General features: G+C 48.8%; 1 protein-coding gene across 3 annotated transcripts; it reads left to right on the forward strand.

Annotated features, from left to right (window-relative positions):
- The first annotated feature begins 480 nt into the window (after nt 1-480).
- LOC105485179 (transmembrane protein 98) lies at nt 481-13,814 on the forward strand. 3 transcript variants are annotated; one of them, XM_011747393.2, is made up of 8 exons: nt 481-630; nt 3,532-3,607; nt 3,680-3,864; nt 5,361-5,492; nt 6,490-6,523; nt 8,532-8,647; nt 11,646-11,705; nt 12,958-13,814. In XM_011747393.2, the coding sequence occupies exons 3-8, from the start codon at nt 3,734-3,736 to the stop codon at nt 13,163-13,165; spliced, it is 681 nt and encodes a 226-aa protein (XP_011745695.2). In that variant the 5' UTR covers nt 481-630; nt 3,532-3,607; nt 3,680-3,733; the 3' UTR covers nt 13,166-13,814. The 3 variants fall into 3 exon arrangements, with proteins under 3 accessions (XP_011745695.2, XP_011745696.2, XP_070938813.1); XM_011747394.2 differs by lacking the exon at nt 3,532-3,607 and having other exon boundaries at nt 501-630; XM_071082712.1 differs by lacking the exon at nt 481-630 and having other exon boundaries at nt 3,300-3,607.
- Nucleotides 13,815-16,896: the final 3,082 nt, after the last annotated feature.

Raw genomic sequence — 16,896 nt, forward strand, 5'->3', positions numbered from 1 at the left:
TGTGCCTGCCTGTCACTGCCCCGTGGGTCAGGCTGTAAATAAGAGCGACTCTCGATTCACTCTTTACCCTGGGCCAGACAGTCCGATGCATCCTGCATCCCATCATTCGTAATACCAACTCTGAGGACGCTGACAAGCAGCAGTCCCGTTTTACAGACGGAGGCACAGAGGTTGAAATAAGTTGCCCATAGCTAGTGAGTGGCAGAGGCAGGGTTTCAATGGGACAGTCCGTGGCGGAGCCGACTGGCTCCGCCGCCAGCCCCCCTGCGGAACCCGTCGGCGCTCGCCGCCTGGGACCGCCAGCCCGGGGCGGGGCGCCGGCAGGGACCCTCCGCGCCCCTCTCCGTCTGCCGCCCGGGCGGGCCTCCGCGGGGGCGCGAGGAAGGGGTGTTGGGTCGCCAGGGCCCGCCTCCCAGCTGCCCCGGCCGCCGGGGGGCCTGGCGGTGACGGCGGCGCCTGGCGGCGGGGATTTGGCGCGGGCCGGGGGCCGGGGCCGGGGCGCGGGGGCGCGGGGCTGGATTCCTAGGGCCGCGGCGCTTCCCGGCATGCTCCGCTGCAGGCCCGCGCCCGCGCCCGGACTTTGCCATCGGCGGGACTGTCGCGGGATGCGCCCCGGAGCCGCAGCCTGAGGTGGGTGAGCCCCGCCTGGCCGGGCGGGCCGCGGCGAGTCGGGGCGGGGGGCTCGGAGGGCTCGGGGCCCGGCCCGGCTGCCGGGGAGAGGGGAGGCCGGCGCCGCAGCTTTGTTCTCGCCGCGGGGCCGCGCGCCCGAAGTTGGGCAAAGGAGTGGGAGCCGCGCCCGGTAGCGCTCCGGGGCTCGTGCAGCGCGTCCCGGGCAGGCTGGGGGTCCCTCCCTCCCAGGGACAGAGTGGGCGTCCTGGGTGGACGAGCACGGACGGGGAAGCGGGTAGGGTCTTGGATCTGTTTTGTCCTTGTGGGTCCAGAACCGGAAGGGAAGGGGGAAAGTAAGGGAGAGAGAAAGAGAGGGAGAGAAACAGGAAAACTTACTCTTCAAAAACACAAAGAAACGCCACGCAGACAGACTGCATGGAAGGACCGCGAACACACGCTCCGAGAAACACACTCAGCTCACACGCACTGAGAAGCACACTTAAGATAGACACTCAGGTCACACATAGAAGCACACTCAGAGAAACAGTTCACACGCACTCAGAAACGCATTCCGAGAAACACACTCAGCTCACACTCAGAAGCACACTCAAGATAAACACTCAGCTCACACACAGAAGCACACTCGGAGAAACATTCAGCTCACACACACTCAGAAACACCCTCTGAGAAACACACTCAGCTCACACCCACTCAGAAGCACAAACAGCTCACACAAGCACATTCAGAAAACACTCAGAAACACACTCAGCTCACACTCAGAAATACACTCCGAGAAACACACTCAGCTCACACACTCAGAAGCACACTCTGAGAAACACGCAGCTCACACACACAAAGACAGCTCGCGCACACTCAAACACAAACACTCGGAGAAACACACTCAGAAGCACACTCAGCTCACACACACCCCGAGAAACACGCGCAGAGGAACACAAGGCACAGGAAGAGAGAGGAAACCAAGTGGGTGGTCTTGGAAGCCTGGGATGGGGGAGGGGAAGGAGAGACACTGAGAAGGGGGAGATGGGAGCAGCAGAGGGAAAGATGCATGGAGAGAGAAACAGAGATAAAGGCAGACGTAAGAGGAGGCAGAAAACACAGGCCAAAAGGAGGTGGATGAAAGGACAGTACAGAGAAACACACATCGAGAGAAATAGGGGTGGACCCTGACAATTACCCCCTTCCCCCCACCCTACCTCTCACAAAATCAGAGATACACACAGATGAAAGAGGCAGATGCCAACCTTCTCATCTTTGTGGTCCAGTGAGCTCCAGGTGGGAGAGCAGCTCTGTGAGCCCTTTGAGAAAGTCCTCCTTGGCACTTTAAGCCAGGCACGTCCCAGCCTTGTCTACCTAGCAAACTCCTGCGCATCCTTCAAAACCCAGCTCAAGCATCAGCACTCCTGTGGAAGTGTCAGTACCCAGAAAGTGTCATGCAAACATATTTACTCTCCTTTCCGTGTTCTTCTGCAGGAAGCACAGGCACATGGAGTTGAAGTGGTTTGTCACCTGTCTGCCTCTCCCACCAGCTTCTTAAGATCAGGGTCTCTGTCTTATCCGTCTCCAATCTCCATTGCATGATGCACAGTAGATGGTCAATAAATACTCAGTGTGAATGGTGACTGAGAGCGTTTGAGCCCTCCAATATATGGAGGATAGAATTAAGTGCAAATAGAGGAAAAGCACCATCCTGGTATTGTACCAGGACTCCTAAGTCAGAGTGTTCTTTTTTCACGTGGAGAAATTAAAACCCAGAGAGGGGAGAATGCTTGCACAAAGAGAGGCAAGCAGGAGGCCTCCAGTGAAATAACAGTGAATATGTACTTCTGTGAGATGCCTTTGTTCTTCTGGCTTATGAGTTTAAAATAGGTGTGAAAGACCCCTATTCTTCAGTTCCTTTCTCCAGAGGTAGCTACTGTTATCAAGTTACATTTTATGTGTGTTTGTGCGTATCTATGTGTTCATACCAAAAAAAATTCTGTGCACAGACTAGTGTATACAAATGCACGGACTTCTGTCATTCTTCTTTTGTATACAAATAAAAGAATTCTATGAGAAAAAGAAATAGATGTGAAAGAGTCTCCTGAGTGAAAACAGGCAAGAGGCAATGGACACTTTAATGCCAGTTCTAAGTTTCCAGCATTGAAACTGACAATTAGAACTCTTTTCAGAACCTTTACAGTCTTCTTTCTTCCTTGGTAAGGAAAAGTATAGTGAATGCCCATCTCAGTTTAAGCGGATGGCTTTCTGCCTCCTGACTGCATATTGGACAAATTCTGTAACCTCCTTGAACCTCAGTTTCCTCAACTGTAAAATGGGGTTACTAATGTCCACTTCATAAGATTGTTGTTGGAAAAGTTTGAACAAAGTACCTGGTGCAGAGTAGATCCTCAGTAAATACAGTTTCATCTTTCCTCTTCTTTAATGGGTGTTCTTTTGTGCATGTGTTTATGGATGTGAAAACAACTGCTAGTTAAAATTTTTCCTTTTGTCTAGGGTTTAAAAAGCTATCTTAAGGCCCGGCGTGGTGTCTCATGCCTGTAATCCCAGCACTTTGGGAGGCCCGAGGCGGGTGGATCACTTGAGGTCAGGAGTTCAAGACCAGCCTGGTCAACATGGTGAAACCCCGTCTCTACTAAAAATACAAAAAAATTAGCTGGGTGTGGTGATGGGCACCTGTAATCCCAGCTACTTAGGAGGCTGAGGCAGGAGAATCTCTTGAACCCAGGAGGTGGAGGTTGCAGTGAGCCGAGATTACGCTATTGTACTCCAGCCTGGGCGACAGAGCTAGACTCCATCTCAAAAAAAAAAAAAGCTGTCATAGTCCAATTGGGAGCAAATTCTTCTGATAAAGGAAAAGGCAAATTTGGGGCACGGCATAAAATGTACCTTGGTTCTCTTCAGGCCCTCAGATCTCTGCAGGTGTCGTGGAGGAACCTAGCACCTCTCATCCTCTCCCCCAATTTGCCACTTCCAGCAGGTAAGACCCACCTGTCCCACTCTCTTTCATGGCTTGTTGACCAGATCTGATCTGACTTCATGTTCTCTCAAGCTTTAGCCCATAAGGAGGATGTGAGTGGGACTGAGTCAGGAGCCCTCCGGAAGCATGGAGACCGTGGTGATTGTTGCCATAGGTGTGCTGGCCACCATCTTTCTGGCTTCGTTTGCAGCCTTGGTGCTGGTTTGCAGGCAGCGCTACTGCCGGCCGCGAGACCTGCTGCAGCGCTATGATTCTAAGTGAGTGAGCCCATGGAGGGCAAGGAGGAGGGGTGGGCTCCAACTAAAGAAAAAGAGAGGAACACGTAGTTCAGTGTTGGGCAACTCTAACTCAGCTTTTTGGTTCTAAAATGGTGCCTGCAGGTGTCCTTCCCTATAAAGGCCTCAGAGTTTAAGAATGTTCCTTAAGCCTCCCAACATCCTGAGTCACCTCCTTCTCTGCTTCCTGAGCCAAGAAGAAAGTCACTGAATATGAACATGTTCACCTAGCATAAAAGCTCAGCCATCTGTCTCAAACTGGCCACCTCACTTAGCAATTGGACAAGCTAAATCACTTTCCAGCCAGACCCAGAGGAACAGAAATCAGATGCCCACACTCTGCCCATACATCTAAGCAACAAACATTTGGTTTTGTGAAATTCCAACTTAGGACTGTCTCTCTCTTTGCACAGCAGAGTTTTTTGTTTTTTTTTTTTGAGATGGAGTTTCACTCTTGTCTCCCAGGCTGGAGTGCGATGGTGCAATCTTGGCTCACTGCAGCCTCTGCCTCCCGGATTCAAGTGATTCTCCCGCTCCAGCCTCCCATGTAGCTGGGATTACAGGCATGCACCAGCATGCTCAGCTAATTTTTGTATTTTTAGTAGAGGTGGGGTTTCACCATGTTGGCCAGGCTGGTCTGGAACTCCTGACCTCAGGTGATCTGCCTGCCTCAGCTTCCCAAAGTGCTGGGATTACAGGCATGAGCCACCATGCTCGGCCTGCCCAGCAGATTTATTTGTGATGCATTGTATGTGAAATATATTTTGTAAGCAGGATTTAATTTTCAATTTAGGGATATTTTAATTGATAGACCCTTCAGGGATTAACCCTTAGTTTTTCTCATCCTTCTGTCTTAATCCTATCAGCATCTTTGTCAAGTGATTCATAATTTATAAATGCCCATTTATATGATCCAGGAAAGCATTTCTATTGAACAGAATGCCATGGTATCTCATTTTCTAAAGTACCCTGTTGTAAAATTTGAGGTGTTTTTACTTCTTTCACTTTTCCAGTGTTACTAGGAAAAGGCAGGGATATAGGGATGGACCAAAGTGGTTCACAAGAGTTATTCCGCAGACCAGGTAGGGAGCCCCTGTAGGTTTGGGTAATAGGAACCACCGCCTCTCTATAAAATGTAGGATTAAAGGGAAAATATGTTACAGAAGGATATAATTTTGTCCTGAAGGGATATCCCTAACATCTTTGTAATCAGGTAGTTACACCCTACTCTTTCTGACTCCATTTCACTTTGCTTTTGTTTTAGTGCCCCCGGCCTGCCTCCCCAACTCACTGTCTAGCCACGTGCCCTGCCTTGCACTGCAGCCCCACTAGGCTTAGGTTTGGATCCGGGACAAGTGGTCTCTGCTCTAGCTTATCGACTCCCTTCCTTCTTTTATGGTGTATGTGGGCCTCAGTGAGGAGAGGGTCAGCAGCAGTCACCCACCATGAAACCATTTGACAGGGGCGTTTTCTTCCAGGCCCATTGTGGACCTCATCGGTGCCATGGAGACCCAGTCTGAGCCCTCTGAGTTAGAACTGGATGATGTCGTTATCACCAACCCTCACATTGAGGCCATTCTGGAGAATGAAGACTGGATCGAGGATACCTCGTAAGGCCATGGGAACTGTTTGCTTTTCCACGGCCCCCCGGGCTTCTGGAAAATGGTGCCCTTTGCTGGCGTCCTTTGCCAGAGTACTTAGCTGGCATTCAAGAACAGTCACTCTGTTACTTGCTGCTCTTTCCTGTGCCTTTAGTGTTGGGGGAAATCAGAATATGACTTGAAAGTGTTTGTCCTTTCCTTCTGTGCCCACATTTTGTAGACCTGAACACTGCGGCATATAGATGTGTGGCAAAGGTTGTTATAAAGTCACCCTGGTGTGCTTGGGTTATCCTTGAGGTGCCCATAAATTTGGCTCAGGCTCCAGAGATGCAGCTTTTTTCTTTAAGATCTCAGGGATCTCTCCATCCAACAGGACCCCCTACATTTTGAGAAGCGGCTGCTACTTCATTGCCTTATCCATTTAGCCATCCATTCCCTGGGCACATGTTTATGGGGCATTATGTGCAGGGTGTTGGGTCAGGTACTGCAGATACTGAAACAGTTGAGAAGACAGTTATAGTCAGTATCAGAAACTGTAAGAGATCCCTGCGTACAGTGCAGTAGGCACATGGAGAAGGCAGTGTCTAGGTTTGCCTGGGTTGGGGAGGTTGAGCTGGATCTCACGGAATATTATCACAGAGGAGGTGCCTTTTGACTTGGGTCTTGAAAGATGAGGAGGAGTTCCCCAGGCTGAGCACAGGGGAAGGACACATTGGGCAGAGGGAACAGTCTACCAGAAGCTTGAGAGTTATAATAAAGCATGACTCACTAGGCACACAGTGGAGCTTGCTGGAAGAGTAGATTGGGTGCGGGGAGGAGAAGGGAGGGGAGGTGCTCTCTCGTTTAACTCATGGGCTGGTCCATGTTGACACCGAGGCATTCCCACTCTCAGTGGTTGGTATTTGACTGTGCCCACTGGTCAGGGTGAGTTGAGGAGCAAGGGTGGGAGCTGGAGGGTGGTGAGCCCCTCCAGATAAGCACTGATGACTTCTTCTTGTTTTCCCAGGGGTCTCATGTCCCACTGCATTGCCATCTTGAAGGTAAACCTCTCTCATTTCTCTGTGGGATAAAGGGGAGTCGAAAAGCACCGCTGTGTATGGACGGAGTAGAACAGGACCTTAGAAAGGGCACTGACCCCTCGCAAGAGGCTTTTCCTTAACCTGACACTTGGAATTTTTGTGGTTTCCTTCCTTTCCTGCCTGGACTGGCTGTTTACAGAATCTCAAGGCTGTTTCAAAGGCTTTATTTCATCTGGTTGTCTTAATTCAATGACCTGCGGGAAAGACAGCCTAGGTACACAGCCACCATTTCACCCATTATAGAGAAAGCTGTGTGTGCCTGAGACCATGTAGCTGCCAAGAGAAATGGGGTTTCCCTGCTTCCCCCTGCACACTTTTTTTTCCACTAACAGAGTTCAGGCCTGTACAGTGAGTTTCTTTCTGTATTTGGATTTCTACTGTGACTACAAAGTCATCACTAGCCCTCTTTGGCTGTGACCATAGTCAGCCAAATGGGACAATCATTGTTAAAAAACCAAAGCAGGCATACTTCAATCTGAAGGCAGACGATTTTTTCTTTGAATGCCTGGAATCTTTGAAATATTGCATCCAATTTGCATTTTGGGTGATTTTATGGTTTTAGTATTTGTTTTCAATTCTCGTCTGTTAATATCCTACCTAATAGAATAATAGCTATACTGAAATATTCGGCCAGTTGCAAATATCAGGTTTTTTTTTTTACATCAGTAACCTGGGTAATCACACATTTACCTCTTTGACTAGTAAATATTCAAGATTTCAAAAGAGACAACTTTGTCTTTTCTTCAGTGACATTCAGTAGAAGACACTATTAATAAAATATTCTTGACCCCACCTCTTCTTTGGCTGTCTCTCTCAGGGGATGGATAAATGCCTACTAGGAAGTTATTATCTCAGAGTCCAGGTTTAGTTAATTCCGAGAGGCTCTTTGGATATACAAATATGGCTATAGATATAAATATGGTTATTGATAGAGCTAGGTAGGCATAATGACTAGAGGATAATGCTATACTACATTTCCCTTCTCCCAGCCAAGATGTGTCCTGGGCCTGGGTTTTGTCTCCTGTTCTCATCTATTAGGAGGATAAATGGCATCTGTGGTGTGAGACGAATCAGCTGGAGGGAGTCGTATTGAATTGGAATCAGTGTCTACCCGGGGAACCTCAGATCAAAGGAGAGGGCTTCTAAGTCCCTTCTTGGGATCTTAAGACACTTTTGCTAGGTCACCCGCCCTTGAGTCTCTGTGGTGGGAGCTGGGAGAGGGGTCTGGGCTAACACCCGGATGGACCTTTGGGCTTCTTTCTGCTCTCTACTGTCCAGTTCCAAGTATAGGTCAGGTAGAGGTGCTTCCTTGCCATGGATAGAGATGCACCCATGTTGGTTGGTTCTAGCATGGGGAGGCCTGGAAAGGGGAAGCAAGCTCTGGGGTGGCCAGCTCTGTGGGTGGACAACAAAGAAGGCTGTATGTCAGTCTTGCCTTTTCCCTGCTTTTCCTAAGGTCCTTTCATCATCAGCTTGACAAACACGCTAATATATTACCTGAGACCATTGTTGAAATAAGTGCTGTTCTTGGAGCATGTGCTCAAAGGGAACAATGGCCCTTTGTTCAGCCCCATTCCTGAGGGTGCCCTGCTGGAGATATTTATTCTTGTGGAAGTCTAAACCATGAGATGAAGGAATAGAAAAAGAAAGTAGGTTTTTCCCCTAAGCGAGAAGGTGAAATTGGAGCACATGATTTTTCTCAGACAGATTATTTCAGCTTAGTCTTCCCAGAGCCCACACCCTGCCCTTGATCTGTGGCTCCCACCCCAGTTCCTCTCCCAGCCATGCCCTTGGCTTTTGCCACTTCCCACCCGTTTCCTCTCATCTCTGTACTTTTCACATCTGGCCATTAGGTTAGGGGGCCAGCTGCAATGGGACTCATGGCAGGGTTGATTTGTCTTGGGGGGTGATGGTGAGGCCCTGAGTGGAGCCAGGTCAGCCCTCATCTCTCTTCTCCCTGCCGCATTAGATTTGTCACACTCTGACAGAGAAGCTTGTTGCCATGACGATGGGCTCTGGGGCCAAGATGAAGACTTCAGCCAGTGTCAGCGACATCATTGTGGTGGCCAAGCGGATCAGCCCTAGGTGAGCGATTGGCGGCCTCGAGGTCCCCACACTCCATGAGGAAAGAGGGGGGCTGGATGCTGGGGTAGCCGCAGAGCTGGGCTCTTCTTTAAAATGGTGCACAGGCAACTTCAGCTATTTGTTTCCCACACATTTACAGAGTGACCAGGAGGGTTTAGATATCGAGACTTCCCAGCTAAGTTGTGCTCCCACCATCCCCACCTGCAGCATGACCCATCTGAGAGGGCTTTGAGGAAGCTCCAGCAGGTGCCTAGTCCTGACCCCGTCCTAGACTCTGCCTTGCAGAGCCCGTAGTGGCCCCTCTTTCCCAGCCACACACCAGCTCCCCTTGCCACACCTTCCTCCCAGGCCAACATTTCACACAGACGCCCACACCCCTGTCTCTGCATGAATCTGTATTGGAGACTAGCTTGGGGGACCCACTCCGGCTGTGCCCACTGCTCCATCCCTGGCCTAGGTCAGCAACCTCCAGCACTGGGTGGGAGCTGAAGCCATATGGCTTTCAACCTCCCAAATTCCAGGCTGACTGTGAAATCCCGTGTGGGAGGCAACCAGCAGGATTGCAGTCAACAGCTACACCCCCTCATTTGGGCTTGATTTCCTGAAGAAAAATAAAGCCCTTTTCTTAGAGCCAAGGGCTGTACTAAGTTTGTGCTGCCACCTGGTGGCTGGTATGCTGACATGCAAATCAGAGGGTTTTCCCCGCCAGCCACCTGGCCCCTCCGCCCACCGGGAGGGCACCTCTGTATGCCTGGTGAAACAATGGCACTGCTGTAAGTTCCAGGGACCCACACGTTCCTTGTTGCCATGGCCCCTAGTAAATCACGGGGAACCAGCCCGTTCTCTGCCTCAAGATTAACCAAATAAAAACGACCAGTTTCCTGAGTCGCCACATGAATTCCTTTGAGGGAAGACACGACCTGGTCAGCTTGAACTCGGTTCAGGCAGTTCATGAGTTGAGAGAGTGGGAGGGAGATAATCCAGGGAGGGACTCAGCCCAGAACAGTTCCCGGCTTTCTCTGGAGTTGCTCCAGTGGGGTGTAGCTACATGGTCAGCTCCTGGCTTTATAAGAACCCGCGTCCCAGGCTCAGGGTGGGCACTGGGCATTCCTTCCCCATTATTTATTTTTATTTATTTATTTTTGAGATGAAATCTTGCTCTGTCACCCAGGCTGGAGTGCGGTGGTGTGATCTTGGCTCACTGCAACTCCAACCTCCTGGGTTCAAGAAATTCTCCTGCCTCAGGCCCCTGAGTAGCTGGGACTACATGCACCTGCTGCCTTGCCCAGCTAGTTTTTGTATTTTTAGTAGAGAGGCGGTTTCACCATGTTGGCCAGGCTGGTCTTGAACTCCTGACCTCAGGTGATCCGCCCACCTCGGCCTCCCAAAGTGCTGGGATTATAGGCGTGAGCCACCACACCCAGCCTCCTTCCCCATTAGTTTTAAATATTCTGCACTGTGGTATCCACTAGACCCTTCATCATGCTTTTTGTGCCTTCTAAGAGCCATTTGGGGGCCAGGCAGATTCCTGTGATATGGGTTATAAGGCAGCACTTTCAGGAGGTTGAGGTTTCTGTGTGAGCCTGGGTGAGTAGGATCAGTACTGGTCCTAAGGTGAGGGTGTGGCATTGTCTAAAGGGTGGACCAGCCCTGGTGCTCACAGGCCGGTCCTAAAGAGCACCTTGGACTACTTCTAGAATGCTCTGTGCCATAATTCAGCCAGGGTCTTCACTTTGTCCTTTTGCCCTCACTCTTTTTTCTCCTTCTGGCCATGTTTTGTCCCCATTGTTTTTCCTGCTCCATTTATCCCACACAGTGTGTTGATGGCCTATTAGTCTCGAGGTGGTGGCTTCAGTACTAGAGAAAGGGACTGGCTGAGACAGGCGCCGAGGGTGACTGTGTCTCTGCATGTCCTCACCAGCCCCACAGCCCTGAATAAGAGTGTTTGAGGCCATCTTTTTTCAAGTGCTTTTAGAAATCAAACAATACATCTTTATTTTTTCTTCCTGTCGAGTGTTTATAAGCAGATTTGGAGCTAAACCTTGTACCACGCAAATCAGAATGGAGTGTAGTTCTGAACTTGATTTAAAAAATTAACCACATGGTAGAAGAAATCCAGTAGAGCAGTGTGAAGCCAAATGAAACTCATGGCCTTCTTTTTCCATGTCTTACATACCTTTAGCTTTGTATTTTTTTTTTCCTGAATACAAGAGTAATTCATGCTTCTAAAAATTTAAAATACTGCAGACATAGATGACCTGGAAAGTCTACTCCCTCCCAATTGTAGGAAGTAACCACTATTAAGTGGTGAGTGTTCTTCCAGATCCTTCCCAATCCCACATTTCAGAGCTTTTGTTTATCTATTTTTATGCAAATGACAGATCGAGCTTTACATATTATTTGGCAATTTGCCTTTTTAATATAGTAGTAATCTTGAACATCATTCCATATGTATGACTGTATTTTTAAAAACCACTGGAACTGAAACAAAACTGGAAAACAAAATAGTCTCTACAAAGACTGAACCTGAAGTCTTTGTGCCTCAGTGTCTGAGAATGCAGAAGCAATTGGAGAAAGAACCATTAAAGACCGGGTCTAGAATATCAAAAAAGAAGAATTGGAATAAAGATAGACAGGAAGGAAGGGGCTGGGTGTGGTGGCTCACGCACCTGTAATCCCAGCACTATGGAAGGCTGAGGTGGGCGGATTACCTGAGGTCAGGAGTTCAAGGCCAGCCTGGCCAACATGGTGAAACCCCGCCTCTACTAAAAATACAAAAATTAGCCAGGCACGGTGGTGTGCGCCTGTAATCCCAGCTACTTGGGAAGCTGAGGCAGGAGAATCACTTGAGTCCGGGAGGTAGAGGTTGCAGTGAGCTGAGATAGTACCACTGCACTCCAGCCTGGGTGACAAAGTGAGACTCCGTCTCAGAAAAAAAAAAGAAGGAGAAAAGGAGATCAAGAAAGTGAAGTACTGAACACCTTTTGCCTCTGGTCAGGGTGGATGATGTTGTGAAGTCGATGTACCCTCCGTTGGACCCCAAGCTCCTGGACGCACGGTGAGAGCGGTGGTGGGTGCACGTTTGGTTTGTCATGCAGAGGTCCACAACTGTTTTATCAGATCTGTGAGGCTGGCTGACTGACTTGTGTAGGGAGGGTGGCTTTGCGGACTCCTTAGGCTGCCCGGGCCTTAGGTGCCATTTACTTCAGTGAGTGGCTCCTGACTGGGTGATAGAGGCCAGTCCTCTCCTGAAACCCAAGAGAAGAAAGAGCCAGTCTTAGATTTTAAATTGTTATGATTAGACATCCGGCCATGTTACATGCTAACTGTGCCTTCCCTTCCACCTTTCCTCTTGCGCCCTCTGATTTTTGGACCCCAGAAGCAGATATGCCTTAGCTGTGAGTGCTGCCCAGTGGGGCGGTGGGGCAGTGGTTCCCAGAGCAGTGAGAATGGAAGTGACAGGTCAGCCATGGCTGTGCTCACCTGCCACCAGATGTGCACATACACAGAGTGTACTTAGCCGTATGAAATTGTTATGTTCCTGTACCAGATGCATGTCATTTAAGAAAGATAGATTCTTTTCTGCCTTGGATTTATATGACTGTTTCATATGCATGTAACAGTTGCCAGATCGGCAATGGGTCACAGCGCTTCAACTTTGGTTTCTCTGCCCCACTCCTACTGCTGCCCAGCTTTATCCATGGGTTAATAACCTGTAACATATTCTCAAATACATCATGGTACTCACTATATAAAAGGTATTCTACGGTGAATTTTTCAGCACTGAAAAATCTACTCCTCACTTCGGTTTTCAATTACATTTTTTTGTTTTTTTTGAGTTGGATAAACCAGCCCTGGGCCTTACCGATTTGTAATCAGTAAGGAATGTTTAAGTGAGGGTGTGTCTGTCCTGTGTTTAAGTGGGCAGCAGTTGGGGATTGTGCTCATCTGATTGATCATATCTGAACTGTTTCACAAGGCGCTCTTTGGGGGAGATGTTAATAGGTGTGCTGCAGAAAATGGCTTCCACAGTCTTAAATAGGCTTGTGAGAGACAGCCTGTTATATTCTCCTCGGAGCTTTATCAGGTACATCTCAGAAGGCTCTGAGGCAAGCTTCAGTTAACCTTGTTTAACCTAGCCATCTCCAAATTTATTTGAGCATGGAACCAACTTTAAATTGCATACCTACCAACATCATAGGGAAAGGTGTGCAGTTTGGGGAATACTAGTCAAAAAGTCTATCTATTTGGGCTTTTGTGCAAAGTCCCTCATTTCCTAGGAAACCTGACCCTATTTTTTTTTCCCCTAGGACAACTGCCCTGCTCCTGTCTGTCAGTCATCTGGTGCTGGTGACAAGGAATGCCTGCCATCTGACGGGAGGCTTGGACTGGATTGACCAGTCTCTGTCGGCTGCTGAGGAGCATTTGGAAGTCCTTCGAGAAGCAGCCCTAGCTTCTGAGCCAGATAAAGGCCTCCCCGGCCCCGAAGGCTTCCTGCAGGAGCAGTCTGCAATTTAGTGCCTACAGGCCAGCAGCTAGCCATGAAGGCCCCTGCTGCCATTCCTGGGTGGCTCAGCTTAGCCTTCCACTTTTTCCTGTAGAGTTAGTTGTTCTCCATGGCTCAAGAGTTCACCTGTGTGTGCATAGTAAAGCAGGAGATCTGCATCAGTTTATGCCTCTGTTGCAGTTGCAAACTGTGGCTGGTGAGTGGCAGTCTAATACTACAGTTAGGGGAGGTGCCATTCACTCTCTGCACAGAGGAGCACTGAAAACTGGTGGACTGTCAGCTTTATTTAGCTCAGCTAGTATTTTCAAGAAAATTGAGCCAGTGTCTAAGAAATCAAGAGGTTTCACGTTAAAATTAGAATTTCTGGCCTCTCTCGATCAGCCAGAATGTGTGGCAATTCTGATCTGCATTTTCAGAAGAGGACAATCAATTGAAACTAAATAGGGGTTGCTTCTTTTGGCAAGACTTGTACTCTCATCTGGCCTGTTTCATTTATTTGTATTATCTGCCTGGTCCCTGAGGCGTCTGAGTCTCTCCTCCCCCTTACAGGTTTGGGTTTGAAACTGAGGAACTATAAAGTTGATGATTTCTTTTTTATCATTATGCCTGCAATTTTACCTAGCTACCACTAGGTGGATAGTAAATTTATACTTAATGTTTCCCTCAAGTGTGTAGTTATTGAGTCAAATTCATATGGATGGTGTATTGTGGGACATACTTAGATGGAAGGAGAGAGCCTAAGAATCCTGAAGATGATTTCTGTGTATGCCTCAAAATGAGATATTTAGGCTGGGTGCAGTGGCTCACACCTGTAATCCTCGCACTTTGGGAGGCTAAGTTGGGTGGATTGCTTGAGCCCAGGAATTTGAGACCAGCCTGGGCAACGTGGTGAAACCTCATCTTTACAGAAACTACAAAAATTAGCTGGACATGGTGACACATGCAGCTACTTGGTAGGCTGAGGTGGGAGGATTGCTTGAGCCCAGGAGGTGAAGGTTGCAGTGAGCCCTGATCGTGCCACTGCATTCCAGCCTGGGCGACAAAGTGAGACTTTGTCTCCAAAACATACATATATATAAAATATGTTTAAAGACCTCTTGAAGTTCAGGCAGAAGTGAAGATACCACTGTGAAGTAGTTTCCACATTAACAATAGCGATGACATGAAGGATGTGTTCCCCCTTTCTTCTGATATTAATATCTGTTCATTTTGAAACATTGAGACGAGGGGCATTTTTATGACTTGAAACTTTACTATGACCCAGAATCACAACTATATAATTTGGATACATACCCAGATGGCATAATTTCTATCATAAGCCTGTAGGAAAAGCTTGAAGTTCTTTACTTCTCAGGTTCTCAGAGCCAGCTTGCTCTTGGGAGAGGGGCCTGGTATAGGGGCTGCCCAGGTTCATAGCCTATGCTGTCAAGCATGTTTGGAGTTGCATACCTGTTCCCATGTCAGTTTCTCTAACTGAAGTCAGGAAATTCCTCAGCTGGATTCTAGGAAACCAGGAACCCATATTCCCAAATGCAAGATTGGGGCCTGGTTTGTCTTTCAATTTGGGCACATTTCATTCTCTCCAGGAAAATGGGCCATTTCCATCCTGCACACTGTACACCAAACCACAGCTGGGATATGGAGTCAGGAGAGGGAAGCTGGAGCTCAACTCTCATGGACGAAAGGATGGATTCTGGATGGGTTCCAGGGGACACCTTATTGGATTGGTGGCTTCCATCAACCCTAAAAACGTTAAGTGGTGAACTTTCCTGTCCTGTCAAGCTGTGAATGGGGAATGTATACAAAGTTACTTCGACTTTTCTATTTGAGGCCTCCACAGTAAACATCCAGAGTCCTCCTATTTTCTTTTTACCTCCCTTTCAGAGCCCGTTTTCGTAATTAGACTGGAAAGCAATTCATGCTAAGTGCAATGGCTGCCACAGTTGTAAGTGTCCCCTGCATTTTAGCCTGCACTAGAGTCCTAAGCCACAGAGAAGCAGTTCTGAATTAGTATCTCAAATACCATCCACCCAGTATGGGTCTGTGGGGTGGAGAGCTTTCCCAGCACCCCTAAAGCAATGCCCAATGTCAATTACCTTCTCTAAGTCCTGGCAAGTCCTGGCACACCGGCTTTCTGGATCCCGTAGATGCTGCCCTTTCTGTTGTGAGGAGAGGTTGCCAAAGATATTGGAGGTGTCTGCTGGACTGTAGGATTTCTGATTCCACTGCTGTGTAGTTTTTCTTTCTAGTGCTGTACAAGAAGCCTCTGGATAAATTTGGTGTTGGTGGCTGATGGTTGAGGTAGAAGCAGTCAGGGGGTAGGAGGCAATGCCACTCCTCTAGGCCCTTTGGGAGTTGGCTGAAGTTACTTCCTCCCTTGGAAGGGGCTGGTTAGTGAGTGCCAGGGATCTCAGGAGTGTCTCTGTGCCAGATGTGGTTTCCCAGGCAACAGACACATTCCTAAGTCCCTAGTTCACTAGCATCTATATAGATGGTAGTAGAGCCTTCCTTCCATGTCTCCCTTCCCCTGGCCTGGAGTAGGAGCATTAGACTCAAATTCTGATGAAAAAGAAATTACCTGGACATAGGAATTCAATGTGAAGAGAACAAGATATTTGAAGTCAGACAGAATTAGGTTTGAATTTGGGCTCAGTGACTTACAGTGTGAGCTTGGTCAGGTTCTTAACATTCTGGTCCTTAGCATTCCCATCTGTATGATCAAGGCTATTGTCATTGGGTTGGTATGCCAATCATGCGAAGTGGTATGTGTGAGCTGCCCAACTGTGGACCTGGTTCTGATTAGTCAATGTTAACCCCTCTTTCTCTACAGCTTCCCGTTCTTTGATGCCGCTGACCCAGATGGCATCACCTCAGTTACCATGGCTTGGTCCAAACAGCGACTTCTGTTCATGGGCTCTGGAATTGAGTGGCCAAAAATCTGGAATCCCTGCAGTAGGGAGAGTAGCCTTGTCCCTGCCCTGCTACAAGTCTGTTCATATGGAGACATACAAAGCCGTGGGCCTCTTATCAACATTCAAAGGGTTGATTGTGCAAGCTCACATTCCTCTAGAGCAACTCCCCCAGCTTGTGAGATCTCCGAGAGGGAACATGTGTTCCTGGCATCCAACTTCCCCTGGTGCTCCCCCTGACCTGCCTCATTCCAGGAGTTCCCTCTCTTCAGAGACCCTGTGTGCCCACACGAGTGGACTTTTAGAAAATGGCCTATAGTTCAAAGGCCCTGCATTGCTTTATGGCCTTGGAAATGTGGGGAAAGTGTCAGATGAAGAATTTCTATCCTCCTCACCTCCTCCCTGTCTCCCATAAATGCATACTGAGAGCTTACTGTGAAGGAGGGGTCGTGCTAGATGCTGGAGCTATGGAACAAAAGGCACAATCCCTGCCCTTAAGGAGCGATAGAGAAATGAGCAGCTGCTGGAGCCATGGCTGTAGCCAGTGCTGTGTTGGAGGGGACCGCAAGAGGGGCCGTGGGCACACAGAGCAGGGACGGGGCAGGGGGGCGGTTGAAATAGGAAAGAGCTGCTGCCTGAATGGAGACTTGATAAAGAAAGAGTCAAGCAACAGAACAGAAAATGGTCCCAGCTACTCAGGTGGCAGAGGCGGGAGGATCGCTTGAGCCCAGGTGGGGCGGAGGCTGCAGTGAATCTTGATAGAGCCACTGCACTCTAGCTTGGGCGACAGAGCAAGACCTCGTTTCAAAACACACACATGTACACACACATAG

This window comes from Macaca nemestrina, chromosome 17, assembly GCF_043159975.1.
Source record: "Macaca nemestrina isolate mMacNem1 chromosome 17, mMacNem.hap1, whole genome shotgun sequence".
NCBI lineage: Eukaryota > Metazoa > Chordata > Mammalia > Primates > Cercopithecidae > Macaca > Macaca nemestrina.